Raw genomic sequence first — 26,810 nt, 5'->3', positions numbered from 1 at the left:
GCCTCAGACATTTACTAGGCTGTATGACCCTGGACAAGTCACTCAACCCCTCACCCTTAATTTCTTCTTCTGCAAAATAGGGAAAATAGTAGCACCTATCTCATAGGCTTATTGTGAGGATCAAATGAGATAACATGTAAAGCACTTTGCAAACCTTAAAGAGCTATATAAGTGCTTCTTCTTGTTATTATCAGTAGCCTTCCCATTGCATACTCTTCTAAAATCTCCACAGAGCCCAACATACTTTCTCCTCCTCCTCCTCCTCCTCCTTCATTTCTTTGCACGAAAAGCTCATCCCTTGGTCTTCCTATTTTTTTTAAATAGGCATCCTTTCTTTCCCCTGTGGCACAGGGAACAAAATCCTGATCTGGGAGGCAAGCAAACAGGGCTTTACCCCCATCGCTGCCCAAAAGTCCTTATGTGTTTCTCAGTCAGTCTCTTCCTTTTTTTTTTTTAAGTGAGGCAATTGGGGTTAAGTGACTTGCCCAGGGTCACACAGCTAGTAAGTGTTAAGTGTCTGAGGCCGGATTTTGAACTCAGGTCCTCCTGAATCCAGGGCCGGTGCTCTAACCACTGCGACACCTAGCTGCCCCTTACTCTCTTCCCTTCTTGAGACACCAGTTTCCTCATCTGTAAAACAAGGTCGTTGGACCAGATGGTCCCTAAGGTGCCTTTTAGCTCTCACATTCTCTCATGAGCGTCTCTTTCCTTCAGCCTATCGCTTCAGTCGTTCCTTTCTTTTCGCTTCTGGTATCGGGCAAAGAGCGCTGACTTCAGCGTCAGAGGACCTGGATTCCTACCTTCGTTCTGCTTCATACTACTTGAGTTACCTTGGACAAGTCTCTTAACCGTGGGGGTTTCATCTGGAAAATAAGGGGGTTGTATAGGTAACCTCTAATTTCCTTTCCTGGTATAAAACTGTATTCTTATACGAACCCCCCTTTTCCAGTTTCCTTTGCCCTTGTGAGCTCTCTCTCTCTCTTCTCTCTGTCCTTGTGTGAGCTCCCTCCCTCCCTCCACCCTTCTAACTTCTCTCTCCTGACTGCTTGCCTGTCTTTTTTTCTCCCTTCCCCCCTCCCTTCCTCTTCTCCCCAGGTTATCTGTAGAATTCCGCACACGCCTGCACAGACGGGATCAATCCGAGGCTGCCTTGCCTTCAGCTTATCTCTGCTCCAAATGATTGATTTTCCCTCTTTAAGAGTAATTTGCTGGTGAATTCCATGTATTGCAAAAACCCCTGTGAAATCTAATTCAATCCGATTGGCAGCTGGCACTTTTGGGAAAGAATACTGGAGAGCCGTCAATTTCGTCCTGTGTATGTGTGCGTATTATATGTCCAACGTGGGCTGGATATAGAGCAGGGAAGAGGGCGGGCAGGTGCTGCAGGGACACCTGCCCGAGCACTTTGGGGCCCTCGGGCCTCTGGGGAAATGCATTTAGAATATGCATACGCAAGTAGCCCGGGATTTGATTTGTATTTTTTTTCTGGTGAAAACAAAGAAATCCGGAGTCTTGCTTCCTAGTCCGTGTGCTGTCCCTAGTTGTGTGATAGCAAATAGACCCCTAGAGCTCTCCGGGTCCTGGTGTCGTCCTTGGTGAAACGGGCAGTTTGGATGGAGGCAGTGTGTGTATGTGTGTAGGGGGTGTAATAAGCTCTGGGGTTTAAGGCATTCCACCTCAGAAGTCTGCGGGTTCTGAAGCAAATCTTGCCGGAGCCTCAGTTTCCTCCTCTGCCAAATGGAATGGACGATACCTCTAGCAGGGTCGTTGTGGGGATTAAATGAGGCAACGTATGCAAAGTGCTCAGCCAAGCGGAATGTCTTACACAAATGGGGCTATTTTTCTTGGAAAGTTCCGTAGTCAGAAGATATGACTTTGAGTCCATCACAAAACTGCCCCTAGAGAGCTGTGACCCCAGCAAACCTCCCTCTGGGCCTGTTTCCTCATCTGCAAAAAGACAAGGGTGGGGGAGGGGGATTGAGTGATCTCTAAGTCCCCGTCCACGTCCCCCACCCCCGTCCCACCCCCAGCTAGCTCCGAATCCTCTGACCTGTGACTAGACAATGGGGTGTCTTTCAGCTCTCAATTTCTCTGATTTATGAATCCTATTTGCTTATGTATAGCCAAATGCCTCCAGCTCCCGCGAGAATTAGGCAAATCAAGACTCTGGCTAAGTCTTCACTCCCAGGTGCCCTTGTCTCTCGCTGTTACACCAGAAGATTCTGAACTCACCCTGGGGATCGTTCCTCGGACCTTCCCCAGAGCATGTGAACACCCGTTATATATCGCTTACAGCAGTCAAAATGACGTCTCTGGGCCCCCCTCCCCAAAGCCTCTATTCAGTAGACTTTGCCCCCAGCCTGTCCAGTCACCTGCTTTCCTGCTTGACTGCCCTTGAGTGACCCACCATGAGTCACCCTCTCTCTATGAGGCTGGGAAAGAGCCGTCTCCAGGGCTGGTCAGGAAATGCTAGAGATGAAGGGAAGGATTTCTCATTCTACCAATGAGTAACGGGGAACCATAGACTTTAGAAAGAGAAGGGATCTCAGAGACCACAGAGGGACCTAATACAATCTCCCATTTTACAGATGAGAAAACTGATGCCCAGAGGGAAATGGCTTCTCCTTCAATTACCCTGATCCTCTGTACTTAAGAACACATTCTGTCCTTCATATCACAGATGATACTGTTTCTCTGCCCAAGGTGGTGAATCAGGAAGACCTGAGTTCAGATTCCACTTCTGACACTAGCTGTGTGATCCTGGGCAAGTCACAAAACCTCCTTTTGCCTGTTTCCTCATCTGTAAAAAGGGGATACTAATAGCACCCACATCCCAGGAGGTTTTGAAGATAAAATGGGGTCATCCCTGTGAAGCACTTACATAGTGCTTGGCACATAGTAGGTGCTATATAAATGTTAGATAATATGAGGTAATTATTATCCTCTTTTGTTGTTGTTTTTTGTCCTTCATTCATTCTTGAAGAGGACTATCTGTGGCCTTGGGGGTGATGTCCTAACTTGCTGTGAATTGGATTTAAGGGAGGGAAGGCTGTGCAAAGTCACCAACCTCACTCTCTCCTCCAGAACCATCTGGGTCAAGTAGCAAGATCTATATCAGGATGACTGGAGATGTCCCCAGATGTTTTAAGGCAATTGGGGTTAGGTGACTTGTCCAGGGTCACACAGCTAATAAGTGTCTGAGGTCAGATTTTAACTCAGGTCCTCCTGAGTCCAAGACCAATGCTTTATCCACTGTATCACCTAGCTGCCCCAAGACATATACTATAGATGTTATCATACCCATTTTGAAGATGAAGAAACTGAGACAAAGAATGATTAAGTGATTTGCCTAAGGTCACATTGCTAATAAATATCAGATGCAATGTTTGAACCTGTCTCTCCTGATTTTGAGTCCAGTATTCTTTCTTTTTTTTTTTTTGGTGAGGCAATTGGGGTTAAGTGACTTGCCCAGGGTCACACAACTAGTAAGTGTCAAGGGTCTGGGGCTTGATTTGAACTCAGGTCCTCCTGAATCCAAGGCCAATGCTTTATCCACTGCGCCACCTAGCTGCCCCGAGTCCAGTATTCTTTTACTAGGCTATACATCATCTTGTAAACTTTGAAGTATTTCTCAGGTCGTTGAAGGGGTGTCACTGCAATGTCCAGACGCCCTAACCAGCACCTCCTTGTAAAGGTTTGCTCTTTTGTCTAAGAGGACCATGACATTGCGGAGGTGATGTCATGACTTGTAGTGAATTGGATTTAGGTGAGGGAGGGCTGTGCAAAGTCACCAACATCACTCTCTCCTCCAGAGCCATCTGGGTCCAGTGGCCAGGTATAGATCAGGACAATTGGAGATGGTCTGCCTGCAACCAATGACAAGCAATTGGAGGAATAGGTTTTGGGATGCAGTCTGTGGCAAGGTGAAATGTCCCCTCACTCAGACGGATTGAACTTAGGACCTAAGCTTCATTATCTCAGCGTTCTAACCAGTGGAAGGAGCAGCACAAGCTACACTGGGATCTGAGTCTAGAGCCACCGGATTCACTGGAGGCCGGTGTAAAACCCTGTGGCTTTGTTAGATGGGTGGGGATTGGCAGCATGGCACAGCCCAGCATGGCTAGAAATGGGCCAGTTGTCCCTGAGCTTTGGGCTAATGAAATTGCAGGAGCAGACACTCCCCCACCTCCAGGCTCTGTCGATAGTGCCTGTGGGTGTAACCCAGAGGACATTTCTCAAACTTTTTTTCTATCATGTAGACCCGGTGATCATCTTTGTCAGGGGCATCACATTCCCACACGGAGGGTGGCTATTTAGGTCTGATTACTGGTATCAAGCTCTGCTTAGCAGGTCCCCTTGATATCCTGCTCTGCCCATGCCAGGTACAGTAATGGCTTGTAGAGGGCAGGCACCAAATTTGCTATTCCCTCTGAGTCTCCTCACAGCAAATAATACTAGGCTCTGCCCTTCCTCTGTGTTTCCCTGAGGGTGCTGGCCAGCTTCTGAAAGAACCCAGAAAAGTAAGCCCTGCCTTGGCCAATGAGGAGCTGTCCAGCTGGGCTAGGTGACCTTCAGCCCTCCCGTCATCTGCACACCCTCCCCCCCCCCCTCCCGCAAGTGGATGCTGGAGTGTGGCAGGAAAGTGGAAAAAGAGAGAGAGATGGAGTCAAGAATTTCTGGTTCCCATATAGCCTGCCCCTCTCCATTTACCATGCTAAAACTATTTCCCTGTTCCCACAGAGAGGGGAATGTGTAGCAAAGCAAAGAAATCTAAACGCCTTATGGAAATCAGAAGGGGGGAATTGCCATCCACTAATCACACTACTTTGCATTCAGCTGGGGACTTTCTCCTCTGGACTCCAAACCTCTTTAGGAACGCTGGTGGGCTCATCTCAGCTAAACCTCTGGGTGGTGGGGAGGGAGCTGGGAGCACCCTCCCCTTGTATCACCTTCTTGGAGAAACAGAAAAACATAACAGAGCTGGGGATAGGCCCAGAGGGCAGTTAGGTGGCATAGTGGGTAAAGAACTGGGCCTGTAGTCAGGAAGGTTTGAGTTCAAATCTAACTGTGTGACCCTGGGCAAGTCAATGATCTGGAGAAGGAAATGGCGAACTAGCCTAGTGTCTTTGCCAAGAAAACCCCAAATGGGAGCACAAAGAGTTGGAAATGACTGAACAATAACAAGAAGAACAACGACAATATGAATCAGGAGTCTTGGGTCCTTTTTAAGGTTTTCCCATGGATTTACTGCATGATCTCTGGCAGACTTCTTGCCCTCTCTGGTCCTCAACTTCAACTGTGGTCTGTAGGAAGCCATGAGGGATGTGAGGTCTCTGGTCTCCAGACTTCCAGGTTAAATGTGGATTCTACTGCCCTGTCCTGCCTGTTCCAGTGACCACCCAGAGAGAGCCTGGACACTGGCATGAAGATCACTGACCCAGAGTTGGGCATCCTAAGGCACATAAATGCCAAGGAAAGAAAGAGGAAAGGAGAGGGACACAGCACAGAGGGAAAGAATGTTAGCTTTGGAGTCAGAGACTATGGTCTTAAATTCTAGCCCTGCCACTTCCTATCTCTGTGACCTTGCACAAGCTGCTTCTCCAGACCTCAGATTCCTCATATGAAAAATGAGGGGCCTGGACGGGATGAGCCTCTTAGCTCTGTCTATGATTCCAGGATCTAGGACTAGAACCCAAGATGAAGGGAGATGAATGAGAAAACAGAGCTGTGTCTTCTAAAAGTGCCTGTGCCATTGGCCCTAGAGCAGGAGTTCCTCATTTTTTTGTTGTTTTGTGGACCGCATTAAGTAATCTGGAGAAGCCTATGGGCTCCTGCTTGGGGGAATAGTTCTAAATACATGAAATGAAATACAGAGGACTATAAATGAAGCCAATTATATTGAAGTACTGTTATCAATATTTCTCTCTCTCTCTCTCTCTCTCTCTCTCTTTTTTTTTTTGGTGAGGCAATTGGGGTTAAGTGACTTGCCCAGGGTCACACAGATAGTAAGTGTCAAGTGTCTGAGGCTGGATTTGAACTCAGGTCCTCCTGAATCCAGGGTGGGTGCTCTATCCACTGCGCCACCTAGCTGCCCCCAACCTGAGAGAGAGGGGCAGCTAAGTGGCACAGTGAATAAAACACCGGCCCTGGATTCAGGAGGACCTGAGATCAAATCCAGCCTCAGACACTTGACACTCACTAGCTGTGTGATCTTGGGCAAGTCACTTAACCCTCATTGCCCTGACAAAATAAAAAAAAAAAGTCCCCAGGTTAAGACTGCCTACCCTAAAATAAGGCTCTAATTTTAATATTATTTGCATTTAATTTGCACTTATTTTGATATCAAGATGCATGGAACTCCCCATCCCACTCACTTCCTCCCCCTCCCCTGATTCTCTTGGTATTCCCAGTTGCTATACCTTTTTCCTATCAACAGTGTCAATTCACCCTCCCTGAAAAAGACCCTCTTATTGGAGCAGGCTGGTTCAGCCTGGAAAAAGGAGACAATTGGTGGGCTCTGAATCAAATAATTTCAGTCTTACCTAAGGTGCTGCTGGGACCCCCCCATCCCTCCAGGGCAGGGCTGAAATGCCAAGTGAAAGATGTCCCTGGGGAACTTGGAAGGATGAAAAAATTTAGCAAATGTGTGGTCCAGTGAAAAGATACCTGCATTTGGAGCCAGAGGCCTTAGATCTGAATACTGCATCTGTGTCACCTTGGGAAAGTTACTTAACCTATCTTGCCTCGGTTTCCTCAACTGTAAAATTGACTGGGGTTGGACAAGGTGAATGCCAAGATCTTTTTTAGCTCTAGGTCTATGCTCCTTTGATCTATGTCCCTCTTTCTGATGGAAAAGATTCTGGGCAGCCTCATGACTGTTCCCAACTCTTCTGATCTCCACAAGGAGCCAAGCAGCATTAAGTGCTACTACCTACCTGCTCCTGGCACTGCAACTGCATATGGTGGGCTAATGACTCCAGACACACAGAGTTGATAAGCTCACCTGTTCAATTCTGTTTGATTTTCTATGTCCCTTAGAAGCCCTAGCTACCACCCAGTTCAACCATTCTAACCCTTCCAAAGTGTCTATGAATGTGTAGAATATACACATAATTTATATGTGCATGTGTGCATGAGAAGATGTCAAAAACCAAGAAGGAAATGAAGTTAGCAAGGACTGGAGCAGTGTATCTATCTAGGAGGCAAAAGGATAAGATCGGAGCCCTAGATCACTCAGTCTCTCTGAGCCTCATCTGTAAGATGGGGATAATAATATTCTGAATTCTTATGTCATAGGGTTGTAGTAAGGACCAAATCAGCTGGAAAAGCTTGTATAATTGAGTTGCTATTATTATTGGCTTGGTCCCTAGGGTGGAATTAGTTGATGGCTATGAAAAAGAAGGTGTTAACCTATCCTAGAGCCCATCAACAACTAGCAAATTAGCAGAATGTGTTTGTATGGGCACTCTTCATTGCAACCTAATGGTTTGTTTATTTGGACATTTTCCTTGTTGGGTATCCTTGGTACACCAACACAGTTATTGAATGCTTTTATTTCCAAGGTTAACTATTGGGAATACCAAAGATGAGGCTTTCCCTTATGTTGTTCATGATGGGCAAGGGGGGCAGATTTGGGAGAAAATACTGCACATCTGGGTATTTTATTTCTGCCATTAGAATATGTATAATATTAAAGGGCTTCTAGTCCCCTTTCTCATCATCCACCCACAATTTCCCACTTTCTTTCAGATCGGGGCAGTGGGACAGCAGAAAAGTTGGCTTGGGGAGAAGAGATGATTGCATTCTCCTTCCTGCCCTTGCCACCTGTCCCAGCAGGGATCTGTATACTCCTGTTATTTGCTGATTAGGGTATTTCACAGCCCATGATCACGGTGATAGGGTGATAGACACAAGCATAACTCCCAGCTGAGAAGTGCTTAGCTACTCCAGCAGGATATACAAAGACACCCATTTATCCTCAGCAGTGGTGCAACTAGGAGGTGGCAAATTGGGTAATTGCCCTGGGCAAAAGTTTGGAAGGAGTACAGAAATCCACAAACCCCAATAATGGGTTAGGTGGGCAACTAAGAAGTAGGAATGAGGTATGGGTATGAGATTTTGTGGAGGTTATAAGAATGGGGATCTGCTGCTGGAATAACCAGTTGCCTTTCTGAGCAAGCCTCAAGATGTAGCTGAGGTTCTTACCCAGGGGTCCATGAATTTGTTTTTAAAAACACCAGCCCTGGAGTCAGGAGGACCTGAGTTCAAATCCGGCCTCAGAAACTTAACACTTACTAGCTGTGTGACCCTGGGAAAGTCACTTAACCCCAATTGCCTCACCAAAAAAAAAAATTATTTTGATAATTGCACCTTGATATAATTGTTTTTCTTTGTTATTCTTTTTATTTTATTTTATGTGTTTATAAAAATTCTTCTGAGAAGAGGTCCAGAGGCTTCACCAGATTGCTAAAAAGGTCTATGACACAAATAAAGCTCAGACCCCCTGGAACAGGGGAAAGACAATTGCGAGGCAGGAGAATTGGATGTCATTATCTGTCCCTTTGCCACAGATCCCTCTGCCTTATGGAACTCGGCCTCCTCAGCTTTAAAATAAGGGGTTTTGGACCAGATAATTTCTAAGTTCTTTTCTATCTCAAAAATTCTGCGATTCTATGACCCTCAGGTCAGCCTTGGGCAGAGACAGAGCTGGGATCCTGAATTCTAAGTGCCACCGAAATTTAGTACTCTGAAATCTCTCACCAGGGAGACACAGTCTTTGAATGATTCTAGTAGTGGGGATGGGTTGCATTAAACAACCCCCACTCTCCGTTGTGCCAACTTTGAATGGTACCGGCTGAGATTGGGGGACAGTCTGCAGCTTGGGGAACAAAGACTTTTCTGTGTGAAATTGATCGTCCCATCCAAGGGGAAGAATCAAGCCATCCCAAGAGGAGTCAGACTAGAAAATGTGGATGGCTCAATGGAAATCCACATTCCCAGGTGTGTACTGTGGCATTTGAGAGAGAGAAGAAATGATTCTAATCTGGGATGATTCTGATCTTTCTTCATTTTTTTTGGTGGCATTCTGCTTTTAAATTAGATGACTCTACAGAAGCATGATTAGCATCCTCTCGCCCCTCTAACAGCAATAACTCAATTTATAAAGCACTTTACATTTTGTAAAGTGCTTTTCTCCCAGCAACCCTGTGCAACTATTGGTGCCAGTGTTAACCCTATCACCATTCTGTAGGGGAGATCCATTGATGAGAAAGGATGATGGCCAAAGCACCATAGACAGGACCTACCAGAGTGGTGAGTGGAGAAATTTCTCCAGCAGCTCAAAAAGGAGGAGAAAAAATCTCCAGAAGTCATTGGGAAATATTAATTCAAACAGGTTAAGGTTGGCTCAGTGCCACAAGGCTAGGGAGTACAATTGAGGAACGGGGAGCCAGGGGGTCTGGGCACAAGAAATAGATAAGAGCTAGAGGTGGGCACCATGGCTGCCAAGCATGTCTGGCATCCTACCTCAACCAATGATTTGGGGCCTCGTGTAAAAAGCATTGCTAATTGAACTTTCTGATAAGGCTAAATTAGGAGGTGTTTGAAATACCACAGAGGATACCACATAATCCTTGGGGGAAGGGGAGCAGCTTAGGTTGGCAGGGAGGAAATAACTCAACAGGAAGCAGCCTCAGATAAAATATAATAACAACTATCATTGTCATAATAAGAACTTCAGTGAAGGCAACTGGGGAGAAATTAATGGGAGGAAAGTACTGGCTGGCTTGTTGTTCTGTCCTTGGCTTCTCTTCCAGAGATGGAATTTCCTTTGAAGTCTACACACTATCCTTGGGCACTCCAACGGCGGTGGGGGGCAGAGACCCTGGAAATGTCAGCTGACGCCAAAAGCCTGAGGAAGGCCTGCCTCACAAGTGACAATCACTTGCCAACAATAATAACTCATGTCTGTGGCCCTTTATGGGTTCAGCGCACTTCCAACTCAAAAACATCTATTAAATGTCTACTGTATACAAGGCACTACCTTAGGGTTATGCCCATACTAATTTTGCATTAGAGTTCATTCTTGGAGCACCAACATATATCATGAGCCATCTATGGCTTCCAGGCTTTAAGAATTGTCTGAGCCTCAGAGAGGGTTAAGGGACTTGCCCCAGACCACACAGCTAAAACGTGTCACAGGTGGGACTTAAACCAGGCTTGGCTCACTCCAAGCCCAGGACTCTCTCCATTATGTCACATCGCTGTCCTCATATTATAGATGAAAAAACTGAGGCTCAAAGAAATTATAGGACTCACTCCACCCATGCACAAAATTAGTAAGAGGCAGTGTTGCCTAATGGATAGCGCATTGCATGTAACATTAGGAAGATCTGGGTTTTAGTGCCATTTCTTGAACATACTGACCGTGTGATTTTGGGCAGGTCCATTAACCTCCTAATGCCCTCTCTAAGACTACAGGTTGGAAAGAAGGTGGTGATGTGTGCTGGTCAATGCTGGTTTTTCACCAAGAGATTAACAGGTCTGGTTTTTTAAAAGGAGTTGTTGTTGTTGTTGTTGTTATTATTATTATTATTGCAAAAAAGGGAGGAGTTGAGGTGGGATACAGTGGTGGTGGTGGGTAGAAGTGGTAGGTGTCAGAGGGGGAATTTAAATGTAGGTAGGACCAGTCCACTTTCCATCGGGCCCCACTGTACTCTTCTGCATGTTGTTCAGTCATTTCAGGCACATGTCTGATGCTTTGTGACCCCATCTGGGGTTTTCTTGGCAAAGATACTGGAATGCTTTTCCATCTTTTTCTCCAGGCTCTTCTCTATATCACAGAATGCTTTTTATCACTTTCATTAACAGAGGAATAGGAATAGTTCAGATAATTAAAAATACTGAATAATGATAAAAACCCAGCGTGTGTGTGTGTGTGTGTGTGTGTGTGTGTGTGTGTGTGTATGTGTGTTTAGGGTCTTTGAATTCATTGTAGATGTTTTCCCCATTTGCAGTCGGATTCTCTTTCTCCTTAGCTTTTCTTGGGCAAATGAGCTGACATTCTCTGAGTGGGGGATGGGAGAACTGATGGGGAAGATGGTATGGATACCCTTCATTTCACTAGGATTAGCAATTGGCCACTAAAGTCTCAAAGAATAAAATGGGGAGTCAACTGTGACTTGAGGGCCCAATCAAGCAACACCCTGGAGGATACAGTACAGGGAAGGGAATTCAAATCCTAGCACAATTGCCTATATCCTGTTATGACTCTGGGGCAAATTGCTGGCTTTCTCTGGTTCTCTTCTTTCCTCCTTTTCTACCAATGGGTGGTGGTAAGAAGTGACAAGTGTTTCAATTATTAGAATGTTAGCCAATATCAATGTTTTGCGGCTAAAGCTCTTCTCAGGGGGATGGGGGCGGTGGTGTTTGCCTGGTTATGGGAACTAGGACTGAATAGGATGTGGTTGAGAAAGGTATGAGTGTGTGGAGAGGGTCTATAAGAGGCACCTGGATTTCACTGGAAATGAGGCTTCGGGGGCAGTCTGTAGCCTTTATGACACACTATGTAAAAAGTAGATCTGGATAGACAGATTGCCAATGGTGGAAAACAACAAAAGAAAGAAATAAATTTAAATAAATATGAGGTTGCATACAGTGGGTATCTGACAGGGTAGGAGCACTCAGGGAATAGAAAATGAAGCAGGTGGATAGCAATAAACACTACCCTGATCCTAGATTGGGATTTTCCCCACTCCTGGTTCTGTATTGATTTTGGTGCACTCTCTCCCTGGGGAGCTGGCTAATTCTCTTTGTTGTTGGTGTGTGTGTGTGTGTGTGTGTGTGTGTGTTTCCCTTTGTCCCTCAAACAAATGAATCGTGTCATCTTCAGCGTGAAGCACCATAGTCCTGAATTAGCTTCTGCCAGATGTGTCTCTGTTCACCTCTGGATTGAGAGAAGAGAAGCTCCCCTCCCCCCAGCCTTTGTTTCTGCCCTCCTCTGTCCTTTTTTCCCCTGTCACAATAGAGGCAAGGAGAGACTGTCTCTGTGGGCTGAAGCTTCCAGGATGACTTCTCATTACTGCCCAATTCCATGACTAAGCCCTAGAATCCTTGAGCTGGAGAACATGGGTTCTAATCAATCAATCAATCAATCATTCAATCAACAAGGATTTATTAAGTGTGCCAGGGACTGTGTTGGATGCTAGATACAAAGACAGAAATGAAACAGTCCTTGCCTTCAAGGGATTACACTCTATCAAGGGAGCTAACGTGGACATGGATAGGACTGACTATTGCCCTGTTCCTGGATAGGACTGACTCTTAACTAATAGCCAGAAGAGTTCTTATTTTCAAAGGCTTGTGCAGGCCTTCGATTATTTTCTACAACATAACCAGATGGAGACAGGGCTTAGCTTCTGAGTCTTCTTTCTGGGCAGTGTGATCTTGGCCAACTTGATGACCCTCTCATAGCCTCACTTTTTCACTTGCAAAAGTGGGGATTGGGCTCGATGACCTCTCAGGTCACTTCCATTTTAAGTCCTTCTTCATTCCTACATTTATGTTTGTATTGGGGGGGGGGGTCCATCTTCCCTCTGCTCACTGCTCTGCTTCCCTGATTCCTCCTTATCGTCCATCCTCCAAGCAGCTTTTACAAATGGCACACTGCTGAAAAGCATCATACCTTGGAGCCTTTTTGAAGTAGGTATTAAGAAAGGAATAAAAGGCGCCATTCCTGGGCTGGCAGAAGAACTATGCAGAGGGTCCTGAGGGGGGATGAAAAGGGTAGTTAGGGAAGTTTTACTCTTGCTTGTATGTGAGAAAGGCAGTAGTGGTGTGGGTGACCCTGGGGAGGGAGCTGCAGGACAGGGAGGAATGTCAGGGGATTAGGGTCAAGGGGGAGTGAATAGAAATAGAAATGGAGGGGGGATGATGTCTACTTTATCTCTATTGTTAGAGCTAAAGGATTCAGGATTCATTCTAGTGCATTTTAAAAAATTTTCTAGATGGATAAACTGAGTCCTGGAGAGGGAAAAATGATGTACACAGATACACCCAGCTAGTGAGTGGCAGAAGCAAGACTAAATTCTGGGGCTCCTGAATGTTGGGTCAGTCTTCACTTCATGAAACAAAGGATTCTTAGTCCTTTGTGTGCCATCTGTATAAGGGATCCCCCTGGCAGTCAATCTGGTGAAGTCTCTGGTCCCTTCTCAGAATAGTGTTTTCAAATAATTAAGGGAAATGCTAAGTTTCATTTAGAGGTGAGTGAAAATAAAAATGACTTTTTTCCCACTGAAGTTCATGGGCCCTTTGAAACGAATCCATGGAATCCTTAGGGGTTGGTGGACACCTGGTTAAGACCCTAGCACTGACGGGGGTGGGGTGGGGTGGGAGAATCCATAGAAACATCCTTCCCCCTCTCCCCTTCCCCCCCCAGCTTGGAGGATGTCTGAACATTCAGTGTTTGGGTGTCTTTTCCCCTTCTCCCTTTATTAAAATGTAATTTTATCTTCTAAAAAATTCAAAAAAAATACTTGAGCACTGAGCTGCTGAGTCGTCTGGTCTTGGTGAGTATCTGAATTAGACTGGCATGTACTATTCCAGAATGCCAAGATCAGTGGCTAAAACACTAATCACACTTTCCCTATCGCCCAAACCCTGTTAAGTCCTGACCTTTGGAAGTAGAAGATGTAGAATTTCTATCAGCACCACGGGGTGCTAGGACAATTTCTCTTCTCTTGAGGATAACTTCAGAAGAGCCTTTGGGTTTATAAAGGTTTATTAGTCAGAAAATCAGGGTTTTCTGCCTTCATTAAGGAAAAACAAAAGGAAAAAGAGAGAAACTATGAGAAACTTAGGTGGGGTGGGAAGCTCTTCCTAATGAGAGGGAGGCTGGGAAATCTCTTGTCCTGGCTACATGGAGGAGCCAAGGCCCCTCTGCTGTCCAGGGTGATTTAGAGACAGTCTTTTGTGGAGCCTGGGACCTAGAGCAAAAAGTTGGTCAGGTCTTTGGGGTACGGTTCCCATTCTCAGAGTGGAGGCAGCCGTGGTACCTTGGCTCTGGTCCTCTATGGAGGGGAGATGATCCAAGTCCACTGGCCTTGCCTCCTAATGCTATTCTGAAGGATAGTGGCAAACATGCCACTGAGAGGCATGGAGAAAAGGAGACAATGAAGAAAGAAGAGAGACTACATCAGATAAAAAATGGGCCTTGGAGTCAGGAGGACTTGGGTTCGGTCCTGCCTCTGACACATGCTGTTTTCTGAGACCCTGAGCAAATGACAGATCCTGGAAGGGACCTTGGAGGTCAATACTTCCAACCCCATTCATTTGACAGATGAGGAAATAGAGGCCCACAGAGGTGAGGTGACTTGCCCAGGGAGACACAGCTAGGCAGAGTCTGAGGCAGGGTTTGAAATCAGGTCTTCATGACTTTAAATTCAGCATGGCCCATCGCCATGACTGCACTTATCCATTTAGGGGCTTCAGTGCCATGTAATAACTTCTCAGTGCCCCAGACAACTCTCTAAGACCCCGATGGAAAAGAGCAGCCAATGGATAATATAAAATGATGGATAATGGGAAACCATTCTAAATATTTAGAACAAAGGCCTCATCTTTCTGCCCGTTCCTGCCCCTCTCCCGTACCTGCTCTGACTCTATTGCTCAGGTCATTCCTGATTCTTCCCCTGGGGCATCTGCAAGATCCAGAAGAGACTATCACAGGCTGCTTCAAGGTTTGCAAAGCACTTTGCCCATATTATCCCATCAATCCTTATACCGCCCCTGTGAGGGAGGGGTTACTAAGTAATACAAACTTTATAGATGAGGAAAATTGAGGCTCACACAGGCAAAGCAAGTTGCCTCAGCTCACAGGGTCATTAAGTAGCTGGGGAAAAATTTGAAGCTGGGTCCTCTTGACTATACGTTCAGCAAGGCTCTATCCACCAGGTAGCCTTGCCTCTCTCCATTTTTGTGTTTAGCCATCAGTTGCTTTCAGGATGATTAAAGCAAACAATAATAAGAAGAGCAATAATCCATACCCCACCCAAGCAGAACAACATTTACTGCCTGTGGTTCAGCTGGGAAAGAATGTGACTGTGAGCAATTCTGTTCCCAGGGGGGCGGGAGGGGGCAAGAGAGCAGACCCAGGGAAGGCCCAAGAGGCCAAACAGAACACACCCAAGAAAATTAAGATCCCAGGGAGAGGGGAAAAGGGTCAGTGGGCCCCCCAACCTAGCACTGCTGGTGAGAAAGCCTTAAGGATAGGGGCAGGCAAAGAGACTGGCTTGCCATGACCCTTAGCTCTCTGCCAAGGAAAAGGCCAAAGTGGCTCATAGAGATGGGTTATGGGCACACTTTCCTTTGGGATTCTTGAATCATGACTACGACATTATATGAATGGGTTGTGGTTGGGCTCTCTCTCTCTGTCCTTCCACCTGCCAGCTGCTGGTGCTTCAGTCTCAGTAGAGAAGAAGAGGGGGAGGAAAGTTACTCATGGGGCTTCGACCAAGGGCATCTAGCTCTTCTGGGAGGATGGACTTGGGAAAGGAAGCCAGGAAGCAGTGTGGCATAGTGGAAAGAACTCTGGAATTGGGATTTGGGTTCCAATCCCATCTCGGATGCTTATTACCCATGTGACCTTGGACCAGTTACTTCACTGCAGCTTATCTGTATAATGAGAACATTGGACTAGGTGGCCTCTGTCATCCCTTCCAGCTCAAGTGGTACAGTAGATAGAACTCAGAACCTGGAGTCAGGGAGAGCCAAGTTCAAATTTGGCTTCAGATACTTACTACCTGTATGACCCTGGACAAGTCACTTGACCTTTATCATCCTCAGTCTGTAAAATGCAGATAATGAATGATAGCACCTACCTCAGAGGCTGAAGGTCAAATGAGATAATATACATAAGTTGTTATATACATAAAGACTGGTTTTAGAAAGTGGAAGGCAGCCTTGGAAGGTGACAGGCTCCCTTGTGGTCTGCAAACAGAGGTTTGGATCTTTGTAAAGGAGATCCTTGTTCTGGGGTAGATGAGGTCTAGATTCTGTGATTCTAGGACCTGAGAACCAATGGGTGCTTGACTCTGTGTTCTAGAACTAGAAGACCCTTCAGAGGGCATTTAGCTTCATTAAGTCATTGAATGAGTAATTTTCCTGGTATAGCTGTGGGTCACACAACTGCCTCAGCTAGCGGGCCAGTCTATTAGTCTCTTCTAAGCAAGACTCTTTCCCCTCATCTTTCTATGCAGTCTCTGTAGCCCAGCAGTGGCATTTTGCACCAAAGTCTAGTAATTAACTCATCACATGTTCTTTGAAGTTTTTTAATAGCGAGAATAAGTTTGCGCCAAGCCATCTACACTCCCTCACTTGGCTTATCTGTGACCCATAGGATGGAGGCACTTATGGCACAGTCAGACCAGTAACAGGGTTCTCACTTAATAAATGGTTGTGGAACTGAATTTTATGAAATTCAGTGAAATTCTCTGAGTGAGTTTGCCACCTTGGCCTTTTTGGGCTCTGGTCAATTTGGAGTTATCTGAGTCCATAGCTATCAAGAGTGAGGTGGTTATAAAGGTAACTTCCTTGTCTTTCATGCAAAGTAGGTCCACTTGATAGTAACTACACTGTCCAAACTAACATTTTGGAAATCCCAAAGCTGTTCCCACTGGCTTTGGCCATGCCGTTGTTCCCAACACTACCCATCCTACTTGGGGGCTTTGAGGTGGGACAGGGGAAAGTTCTCTTCTGTCCCTACACAGGATTTGTTGTTACTGTGGGACCAAGGTCTGGTTTGGAGAAATGCAGGCAGGAATGGAGGATAAAGCTATTTGGGGATAAACCCCTAGAGTGGAAAGAAAGAGTTAATGGTAGGAACTGGGGGGAGATGGCTTGATAATCAGTTACTGTAGAGGGCAAGATGGTGGCACAGGTAGGAGAGAGCAGTGGGAAAAAGCCAGCCAAGAATCACAGGAGCCCACGAGACAAGTAATTGAAGAGCATCACCTCAGGGTTGGAAAATCTAATGGATTCTCTCAGTGGAATGGTCCAAGAGTGGGGATAATAACCACAAGTCCCATTAACAATGGCTGCAAAGGAACTCCAGATGCAGGCAGAAGGTGAGGCATGGGCTCCCGGGAGGGGATAAAGGGAACAAGGACAGGGGGAGGGAACCTAGCAACCCCGCATAGCCTCAACCTGAAGATAAGGAAAGTGGGGACAGTATGTACAGTCTGAGCTGGGAACAGCCTTGTTCTTAAGATGCCTGAACCAAACTAAGGTGGCTCTGTCTGTTCCTACTCCCACCTTCCCAACCCCACCCCAGGGTCCTGGGAAGCTGGAGTAAACAAGGGCTAGGTCCCAGATGGAGGGTTCTAACACCAAGCAGAGCCTTCTTAATGTTTGCCCGTCATTTCCAAAGAACTTTAGAAGCATGTAAAAGCCTCCTATTTTTCATTGTACTTTGTGTTCTTCCAGTAGGGAAGATGGTCCAGTTATGATAACACCCTTGGAATTCAGAGATAGTCTTTTCTCTGAAAGTTGTGTTTATCTTCATAATACCACCCCTCTCTTATTTATGGGGAACTTTAATCCCAAAGATGGCAAATAACCCACTCATGGTCACACACGACACAACAGTGGTTAAAGGGTCCAGGCAATCTGGTGCATGTGGACGTCTTGGGGGGTGGGTAGCATCTGCCCTACAAGACTCACCTCATCCTTGTCCACCACCTGGATGAAGAGGGGAAGAGCAAAGCCCACTTGGGCCAGCTCAGTGATGGCCACACTGTACTCGGAGCTGTTGAACTCAGGGGCATTGTCGTTGATATCGATGACCAGGATGTTGAAGGTGGTGATGCAGGAAGCATCTGATGGGGTTCGGTCATCATACAGCTCTGTGCCCTGAGTGCCAGAGAAATTACATTTTAGCTATGGGGAGACATAGGAAGAATGTGGAAGAAGGGAGGGAGGGAAGAGAGAAGGAAGAGGGAGAGAGCATGGATAAGGGCCCCTTTGGGATCAAGGAAGGGGCTCCTCACAAAATGGCAGCTGGGGAAACTGAGACACAGACTTGTTGGCAAGCCACTATTCAACAAGTATTTATCAAAGGTCTACTATAAGCAAGATCCTCTGCTAAGTACCATGAGGTGTGCTGGATTCAGGGAGTGATGAAAGAATCCTGTCATATAGTCTCAGAGGCTGTAGGACAGGAAGAAGTGGGTGGGAGGCAGAGTTAGACCCCGAGCAACGAAAATAGTGGAGAACAGTATGATGTAGGGCAGAGAGCCATATCCATCGACCTTTGGGGAAGGGCTGGGTATAGAGAGGATTTTTTTTGCAATAGTGTTATCTTCTTAAACCTCTGTCTCCTCTTCAGCCTCTGCTCCCCCTCAAACAACCCAAAGACTCCTTTCTTTGTTGAGTTAAATAGTAAAGGCATCTTGATGGAAGAGGAAGGAGCACAAAGGGGCAGCGGAGAGGAGAGGTCTTATTGACTGCTGGCTATTAGCAGAGGGCCTTGTTGACTGAGGTTAAGTGTAGTAATTTGGCCAGTTGTCCTATCCAACCTGCTAGAATACAGTCACTTCCTGCTCCCAGAGCTTCCTGACTTGGGCTGCTCCCCCCTTCCTCTTTCCTCAATCAATGGTCCCTCTCACACCAGCTCCTGGGACCCCCGTGGCCTGGGCTGGATCCATACTCCTAAATGGGTTTCCCAGCCACAAACTCAGCTCCATATTGATTTTAATTAAAAGGAAGGTTGTGAACAGAGAACGGATTGGTGGGGAGTGGGGAGGGGGTTGGGCTGCTAGACATTCCACTTGACCGCTTCTCCTCACCAAGGGCCCTGGGAGACTCTGCTCCCCCATCTTCTGGCTAGCTCATGCCTCCTTGCCCAGATTGCTTTGTGCCTCAGCCCCTTGTAACAGGTTATTAATAATAATAATAGCTAACATTTATACAGTGCTTACTATGTACCAGGCCCTGTGCTAAGAACTTTATAATCTTATCTCATTTGATCCTCATGACAGCCCTGGAAGGTAGGTGCTATTATTAGCCCCATTCTACAGATAAGGAAACTGAGGCAGAGATTAATGACTTTCCCAGGGTCTCACAGCTAGTTGGTTTCAGAGGTGAGATTCGAACCCAGGTCTTCCTGACCCTAGGCCTGGCACTCTAGCCACTGTGCAACCTGACTTGAGAGGGGTCCGGAGACAGAAATGGGACAAAGTAGATAGCATTTTGTCTGGAAAACTATCGGAGTGTTTTAATGCACAGCAGGCTCTCTGAGGGTAGGAAGTATGTTGTTTTTGTCTTTGTTATCGCCAATGCCTAGCATGGTGCTGGCACTTAGTTGGTGTCTGAGGCCCATTTGTTGACTTGGATTGAATCTGAGCAAACAGTCCAATATGGCAGCCCAATCCTAGCTAATCTGACCTTGGATACCACTAGGAAAGGTCTAGAGGCCAAGGAGCGAGCAGGCAGGCAGCCCTTGCTAGGTAGGTCAGATCTCACATCGCTGTGTCAAGGCACCAACTTTTAGGACAGATGGTGATCCAGGCTGGGGCAGCCATGACAACAGAGGGCTTTGGGAGCATGCCATATGAGGTATGGTCAAAAGAATTGGGAATGGATAGCCTAGAGAAGAGAGGGCTGGAGTATTCATGGTGAAATGGATAGAACCTGGAGTCAAGATGACCTGAGTTCAAATCCTAGCTCAGACCCATACTAACGTGGGACCCTCAGCAAGTCACTTAATCACTCTGCTTCAGTTTCCTCAATTGTAAAATGGGCATAATTATAGCACCTACCTCACAGGGTTGTTCCGAGGATCAATAAAGCACTTAGCACAGTGTGAGGCACACAGCAGGTGCTTAATTAATGTTTGTCTTCTCCCTCCCTTGTCAAATGGGTCACACAGCTGCTAAGTATCTCAGGCAGGATCAGAACTAGGTCTCCCTGACTCCTCCCACCTCTGGCACACACTGGCTGCATCCCTTGTCTCATATCCGGGTGCCTCAGATGACTAAGAGAAGCATCTCAGGCACAGACTACTTTGGTAGAGGGAGTTCTGACCCAGGAATTCCTTCTAGCAATGAAACCAAAATTCTGGTCATTAAAAAAAGGCTCATTGACTTGCCCTGAACCATCCAGTAATTCTGGGAGAGAGACGGGATTTGGGCCTAGCCTGCCTGACTCCGTCTTTTAAGGACTCAATTCTCAGGAACCCAAACCTCCAGTCCATATAGCTCCAATCCACCAAAGAGTCCTTCACGTGAGTTGGATGGGACAGGGTGCGAATTCCATCTGGGTGGGGAACAGGATCATTGGATTTAGAGCAAGAACCTCTGAGGTTCTCCTGCCCAGCTCCCTCCTTTCATAGATCAGGAGCAATGAGGTGACATGAACAGTAAGGGCTTGCTCAGTCTGTTGACTTACAAAGTGCTTCCCCCATGACTGTCACGTGAGTGCAAGTATTATTCTCGACATTTTACATATGGGGAAACTGAGGCTCCCAGAGCTGAAATGTCCCATCCCTGGTCACATAGCCAGTCCAGGAATGAGAACATGGGTGTTCAGATTCAAAGCCTGGGCCTCCTTCCCCTATACCCTGCTCTCTCTCCTTTTTCCAATGGAGGGAGCAAGAAGATCCACCCTTCTGGGTGGATCAGCCCTGGATTTAGAAGGGGACTCCCATGGCACACCCCCCCCCCCTGCCCCGGGGTTAGGGAGTGGCTCCTCTTACCTTCACTGTAAGGATGAAGCCATGGCTATACAGAGGGTTTTCCCGGTCCAGCACACCATTGAGGGTTAGTGCTCCACTGATGTAGTCCAGGGCAAAGATGCTGTTGGTGTTACCTGGAAGAGACCAACTGCTATTAGCAAAAAAGGCATTGAACTCAAGTTACCTGGGAGCTACAAAAAAGTTAAGTGATTTCTGCTGCTCATCTCTCCAGGGAACAACTTGTTTCCTATGGAAAATAATGTGGTTAGGTTATTCCCCTGCTCTACAACCTACAGAGACTCCCTATTGCTTTTAACATGAAATTAAGCTAACTGTGCTTGGCTTTCAGGCCCTCTATAATTGGGTCCCATCTTGCCCAACCAACTTTATTTCCCAATTTTCCCCAACTTGTCTCTTCTAGTCTTTAAAGTCTTGTTTGGCAAACTTCACACCACATCCTCATTCTTCCCTTGGCTCACACGAGTCACAGAATCACACAGTCCAACATGATCTCAGAAGCCAATTACTCCCCAGCTGTACCTGATCAAGAATCTTCTCTATCATCTCTAGCCAGCCTGGGCTTGAAGACTTCCACCAAGAGGGAGGAGCTCACTTCCTCCTGAGGCAGCCCACAGAACTTGTGAACACCTTTAACAACTGGGATTTTTTTTCTTAGATCAAGCCTAAATTTGCTTCTTTGAAAATCCCACCCTTTGTTCCAAGTTCATTCCTCTCAGGCCCGGCAGGACAAATGGATCTTTCTTCCAAGTCACTACTCCTTAGGTGGAACCCCAAGTTTAAGGGTTGTAGGGGTGAGCCCTGTTGTCCTGCTGCAGGGGCTATTGGGGATGCTCAGAACCATTCTCCAGTGATTTTAACGGTAGAGGCAGCTCCAAGGAACTCTGGTCTGGAAACCTTCTATGACCACGGGCTGGATTTAGATCTCAGTTCAAATCATAAACTGTAGCCAAGACATCTTTGCACACTATGTCGGTCAGTCAACAAGCATTTTTCGTCAAGTTTAATCTGAATTATTAATGATACTTTAAAAGTCTAGTCAATCAACAGAGCAATAAATCAAGCCCTGATTTGTAGCATTTGTGTTCATGCCATGTATATGCTCATACTAAAAATTTAACAATGGCTCTTCTAAGATTTTCCAAGTTGCTTCTAGCCCCCCGCTGCATGAAGAGATTGTGATGCCTCAACAAACATTTATTAAGCACCTACTATGTGCCGGGAACTGGGCTAAGTGCTGGGGATGTAAAGAAAGGTAAAAACACAGGCCCTGCCCTCAAGGAGCTCACAGTCTAATGGGAGGCAACATGGAAAAAAAATCATACATACAAAATCGAGTGGCAATGGAAAGTGATCTCAGGGAATCTCAGAGCACTGCAGAAAAGACTTCTCACAGAAGGTAGCCTCTGAGCTAGGTCTTGAAAGAAGCCAGGGGACAGAGGGGAGGGGAGAGAGAGTCCCAGGCCTGGGGCACAGCCAGAGAAAGGGCACAAAGTTGACAAGGCACTGAGGTGATAAGCCCAGTACCCTGGATCTCTCTTTCCTCCACCCCCTTCCTGCACTCCCAAGGTATCAGCCACACTTCAGGATTTGTTCAAGCTGGGGAGAGGGACTGGGTCATTGTTCTCTTGGCTTGGAGGTGCTGAGCCATGGGGCAGGAGTGAATAAGGGCTAAGAAAAGAAAGGCTGCCCACAGTTGGGACGTCATCCAGGTATTCTGCAGCTGGGGAGGAGGATATATATGAGAAGCCGGCTGGAAAGTCAGCTGAGTTGTCTAACTGGGCAGGGGGAGAGGGGTGTTGAGGCCCTGTAGGTCCCACTGGTCAAGACTTTGGGAAGTGATCAGTTTCCCAAATGCCTTGTGCCATATTTTCTTCCTCTTTTAGGTGTCTCCAGTCCCCACAGGATCCAAGTTAATTGTCTGAGGCTTGTTAACTATCTGAGGGGCCTGGCCCCAGAGTGACTCCCTGTCTGTGGGCTTGAGGCTTATTAATGAAATTGCACAACAGGAAACCAGCTGAACAAACAAGGCCCCTTCCCCTGCTTCCAGGTCCCCTCACAGGGGGAGATTTGATGTTACAATCAATGTTTGCAGAACTGGCCAGGGGACCTAGCTTTGATATAGCCCAGACCTGATTCTTCATTCCTTATAGGCTGAGGAAGAGGGGGCTGATCTCACGGACACATAGCCACCCACCATCCAAAAGACACACATGTTCCTTAGCAGACCCACATGCACAGCTCCACCCCCACACCCATATACCCCCCTCTGGATGTCTTTACCAACACCCACTGCCTCACACATCCACCTACCCCCAGACACTCTGCCACACCCATCCCTCACACACGACCTGTTATTTCTTACACTTTAGTCTCTGAATAGTTCCCCTGCCACCAGCCACAGTCACCTGTCTAATGGAAAGAGACTAACTCCCTGGCCTATGCATCTGACTCACTGAGCTGTCACCTACAAACTATCCCCACTAATGAACTGGCATGAATACAACCCAGAGGCTTGGGGAGGGGACAGAGCAGACTCAATACCCCACAGAAAGGGAGAGAAGGGGCAGCAATCACACGGTGAAGGGCAGACTAACAAATGTTGGCCCAACTCAGGGAATACTTTGGGTGGGTGGGGGTGAGGCTTTTACATGATGACTTCTCCGACTGGGAAGGGATCATGGTGTCTGAACAGAATATGTACTTAAATGTTTGATGCACTGAATTGCATTGAGGGATCAGAACCTCTCACTTGAGGATGGAATCCTCACAGTGAATGAAGTTTCTCTGTGTAACAAGCCTTATTTATTGTGCACTGAAATCTTTTCAATTGAGAGAGAGACAGAGATAGCGACAGACAGACAGAGAAAGAGACAGAGAGAGACAAAGAGAGACAGAGAGAGACAGAGACAGAGAGACAGAGAAAGAGATAGAGAGAGACAGAGAGATACAGAGACAACAGAGAGACAGAGACAAAGAGACCGAGAGACCGAGAGACCGAGAGACACACACAGAGACAGACAGAGATACATGCAGAGTCAGATCCACAGAGACAGAGAGAGACAGAGACAGAGAGAGACAGAAAGGCATAGAAACACAGAGAAACAGAGAAGATGGGGTTGTACTGGATCTTCTAAGTCATTTCCCTTATATAACTCAAATATATTTTGAGATCCCACTGCCTCCATGAAACCTTCTCAGATTGTCAAGAGCAGAAGTGACAGATATTCTTGGTTCTTTTCAACCTGGGAGTGGGAGGTGCTCAGTCTCTTAATTAACTTTTCACCCTGAAGTACATAACATGAATGTAATAATGTAAAACTTCCATCAGTCAATCACTTAATCAATAAGCATTTATTAGTCATCTACTATGTGCCAGGAACTGTGCTAGGCACTGGAGGGACACAGACAAGAGTGAGACAGTTACTTACTTCAAGGTGTTTACATTCTTGGGGAAAATGAGCACCGGCCATGCGTGGGTCCTGGGAGTAAGCATTCTGCCTGGCCTGGTTTGTGTATTTGGCTATTTGTTTAATCACGTTTGAATGCCCTTGACCTGCTCACCCATGTGATGTGTCTGACACAGTAGGCAGGGCCCTGAGTCTAATTCACTGTGTACCATGTCTAGCTTACAGTGTCTGAAAAAAGGTACTGCATAGTTTTCTGATGCATAGACAAGAAGAGGGAGAGAGATGAAAAAAATGCAAAAAAATGACATCCTTAGTATATGAAGATGATGCCACCAATCTGATCATAGTGGGGACCTCAATTTTGAGTTATTTTTCCATTACTGGGATGAGCTGCCATCAAACTACTCCCCTGCTCCCACCTGGTCTGATAGAGGACACACATTTGCAGGTGTGGCAGGAAAAGACATGGGGTAGGAGACCTAGGTTCTAGCCTTAGCTCTGACACCAGCTGCGAACAAACTGCTTCCTCTTTCTGAGCCTCAATTTCCTCATTTGTAAAATTAATGGGTTGGAATAGATGATCTCCATAGTTCCTTCCAGCTCTGACCTTCTGTGATTCTGTATATGCAAACACATGGGTTTAGGCTACAACTGCAGAACACACAAAAGGAAGGAAGGAAGGAACAAAGGAATGAAGGAAGGGAGGGAGGAAAGAAGGGAGGGAGGGAGGAAGGAAAGGAAGGAAGGAAGGGAGGGAGGGAGAAAGGAAGGGAGGATGGAAGGAAGGAAGGATGGATGGATGGAAGGAAAGGAAAGAAGAAAATGAAGGAAGGGAGGGAGGAAAGGAAGGGAGGAAGGGAGAAAGGAAGGATGGAAGGAAGGAAGGATGGAAGGAAGAGAAGGAAGGAAGGAAGGTTAGGAAGGAAGGAAGGAAGGAAGGAAGGAAGGAAGGAAGGTTAGGAAGGGAGGGAGGGAGGATGGAAGGAAGGAGGGAAGGATGGGAGGATGGGAGGGAGAGAGGAAGAGAAGGAAGATGGAAGAGAGGGAAGGATAAAGGTAGGATGGTAGGAAGGAAATGAGCATTTATTTATTTATTTATTTATTTATTTATCTATCTATCTATCTATCTATCTATCTATCTATCTATCTATCTATCTATCTATCCATCCATCCATCCATCCATCCATCCATCCATCCATCTATCTATCTATCTATCTATCTATCTATCTATCTATCTATCTATCTATCTATCTATCTATCTATCTATCTATCTATCTATCTATCCATTTTGTGGGGCAATTAGGGTTAAGTGACTTGCCCAGGGTCACACAGCTAGCAAGTATCAAGTGTCTGAGGCAGGATTTGAACTCAGGTCCTTCTGATCAAATGTTGGTGCTTTATCCACTGCACCACCTAGCTGCCCCTGAAATGAACATTTATTGAGCACCTACTATTTTTGCCAGGCACTATGCTAAATTCTGGAGAGACAAAGAAAGGCAAAACACTTTTCCCATCCTTAAAGAGGGGGGAGACAACATTCAAAGAACCATAGACAAAATGTACATTTGATTCTCACAACAATCCTATGAGGTGGGTGCTATTATTAACCTCATTTTACACTTAAAGACACTGAGGCAAACAGAGACTAAGTGACTTGTCCGGGGTCTCACAGCTGATAAATGTCTGAAGCTGGATTTGAACCCAGGTCTTCCTGACTCCAAGCCTGCAGCTTGCCGGAATTGTGGTCAGAGAATCTGGGTTTCAGTCCCAGATTTGACACTTAATAGATATGTGACCTTGGGTAAGTCCCAACTTCTATGGCCCCTGGTTTCCTCATGTTTAAAATGAAAAAGTTGGTCCTCTGGTCCTATAAGCTACAAATCACATTCAGAACCTTGGCCAGCGAGGCCAAGAGTGTGATTATGCCCTCATCTACTGGGTTAAACTGCCATATAGAAACAGAGGAGATATGATAGCTTGGCGGGTGGAAGCCCCCTGCCTCAAGGCCTGGATGTCCCTCATCCCCATCCCCAAGGGGCAGCTGGCCCTGTAGCAACGCAAGCTGGTTTTTATTTCTAACTTGGAAAGTGACACCGCTGATACTCGCTGCTCCTGGCCTAAGGCATTCTTTTACCCAAATCCCATGGGGGTAGAGACTGGAGGTGCTAGCAGTCCCCCTCCTAGTTCCCCTCCCTTCTGCCGCTTTTCACCTGCTCAGCCTCCACCCCTGAGCAGAAGGGAAACTTTCCTTTTAGATACTCGATGCCCTGGGGTGGGTTTCATAGCTGGGGAAGGGCAGGGTACCCTGCTGAAATAAGGGTGAGGAGTGTTCTCTAAAAATTCAGTCCCAGCTCTAAGGATTCTGGGAAATCATGACTCCAAGCATCTAGGCAAGGCGCTGCATTTTGGGAAGGGGAGTTTTTCTCTTCCTAATGTAGCCCCCACCTCCAAGAGGCCTGAGCATTTAGCTCCCCTTAGGTAGGCAAGATAGAGGGCAAAAGAAAGTACAAAACTAGGGAGTTGTTCTAAGTGCATGTATGTGAGTGGTGGAGGGGTGTGTGTGTGTATGGGGAGGGCAGTGGGGGGGAGGAGAATACAACCTTATTCACTAGAATACTGGAGAGAGAAGTCTCCCCACTTGAAACTTGAAAGAGATA

The 26,810-nt window shown here is 46.5% G+C and overlaps 1 protein-coding gene across 1 annotated transcript in view; it reads right to left on the bottom strand.

Moving 5' to 3' along the window:
• Window positions 1-26,810, bottom strand: part of CDH23 (cadherin related 23) — a 623,958-nt gene that overhangs the window by 263,786 nt on the left and 333,362 nt on the right. Inside the window, exons 10-11 of the mRNA XM_043983602.1 lie at window positions 20,747-20,859; window positions 17,716-17,904 (exon numbers count right to left, since the gene is read on the bottom strand). Of these exons, the coding sequence (XP_043839537.1) occupies window positions 17,716-17,904; window positions 20,747-20,859 (302 nt within the window). The remainder of the gene's footprint in view (window positions 1-17,715; window positions 17,905-20,746; window positions 20,860-26,810) is intronic.

The sequence above is a fragment of the Dromiciops gliroides genome, chromosome 2, assembly GCF_019393635.1.
Source record: "Dromiciops gliroides isolate mDroGli1 chromosome 2, mDroGli1.pri, whole genome shotgun sequence".
NCBI lineage: Eukaryota > Metazoa > Chordata > Mammalia > Microbiotheria > Microbiotheriidae > Dromiciops > Dromiciops gliroides.
This window is presented reverse-complemented; position numbering and strand designations above follow the sequence as displayed.